The 1,292-nt window shown below is 53.0% G+C and overlaps 1 protein-coding gene across 1 annotated transcript in view; it reads left to right on the forward strand.

Annotated features, from left to right (window-relative positions):
* Nucleotides 1–1,292, forward strand: part of CCS (copper chaperone for superoxide dismutase) — a 20,483-nt gene that overhangs the window by 5,509 nt on the left and 13,682 nt on the right. Inside the window, exons 3-4 of the mRNA XM_011986943.1 lie at nucleotides 430–567; nucleotides 773–950. Coding sequence (XP_011842333.1) covers nucleotides 430–567; nucleotides 773–950 — 316 coding nt within the window. The remainder of the gene's footprint in view (nucleotides 1–429; nucleotides 568–772; nucleotides 951–1,292) is intronic.

Below are 1,292 nucleotides of genomic sequence, written 5' to 3' on the forward strand. Positions count from 1 at the left end.
CGGGGTTTCACCATGTTAGCCAGGATGGTCTCGATCTCCTGACCTCGTGATCCACCCGCCTCGGCCTCCCAAAGTGCTGGGATTACAGGCTTGAGTCACCGCGCCCGGCCGGATAGCCCACTTTAAAAAAGAAAAAAATACGGCTTTAAAAAGAATTATGTATGTTTCCAAAGTTATAAATAATGCTGGCGAGTATTAGGACTCACATAAATCCTGGGGGCAAGGTGGCATTATCCCAATTTGTATGAAAAGAAACAGACTCCGAAGTGAGGAGGCTTACTCAGGGTTACACAGTTACAAGGTAGCTTGCCTCTGGCCATGGGAAGTTTGGTGGAAATGGGGATGGAGAATTGCTGTCTGTTTCTCTGTTTCCTGCTGCCAGCACTGGGTGCCAGCCTCTGTTGCCCTCTTCCCTCTCTCTCTTGCCAGGTGTCCAGGATGTGGAGGTGCACTTGGAGAATCAGATGGTCTTGGTACACACCACTCTGCCCAGCCAGGAGGTGCAGGCTCTCCTGGAAGGCACGGGGCGGCAGGCAGTACTCAAGGGCATGGGCAGCGACCAGTTGCGTGAGTGACCACTATGGCCTTGGCCCCTCTGGGAGGGAGGTGGCTCAGAGCTGGTACAAATCTAACCATAGGATTCTCGGGCTCTGGGTTGGCATGGCTTTGAGGAAGGTGTGAAAATTATGAGAGACTCCCTGCCCTTGCCGAGCTGCTGAAGAGGTGTGCTGGGTGAGGTGGCAAGCCAACCCAAGTATCTAATACCTTGCAGGTAATCTGGGGGCAGCAGTGGCCATCCTGGGAGGGCCTGGCACCGTGCAGGGGGTGGTGCGCTTCCTACAGCTGAGCCCTGAGCGCTGCCTCATCGAGGGAACTATTGACGGCCTGGAGCCTGGGCTGCATGGACTCCATGTCCATCAGTATGGGGACCTCACAAACAACTGCAACAGGTGAGTTGTCCGAAGTCTCCCCAGTAGCATTCTCAGCTACACATTTTCACACTTGCCCTTCACCAATACTCTGTGAGGCACATACACACAGGCACAACCTCCAGATGAGGAAACTGAGGCTCACGGAGGTTAAATGACTTGCCAAAGGTCCAGAGCAGGTAAAAGGTAGAGTTGGGATTTGAGTCAAGATCTCACTTTGGCTGGGCACAGTAGCTCACACCTGTAATCCTAGCACTTTGAGAGGCCAAGGTGGGCGGATCACCTGAGGTCAGGAGTTCAAGACCAGCCTGGCCAACATGGTGAAACCCCATCTCTACTAAAAATACAAAAAAAATTAGCCGA

The sequence above is a fragment of the Mandrillus leucophaeus genome, unplaced genomic scaffold, assembly GCF_000951045.1.
Source record: "Mandrillus leucophaeus isolate KB7577 unplaced genomic scaffold, Mleu.le_1.0 Scaffold30, whole genome shotgun sequence".
Classification (NCBI taxonomy): Eukaryota; Metazoa; Chordata; class Mammalia; order Primates; family Cercopithecidae; genus Mandrillus; species Mandrillus leucophaeus.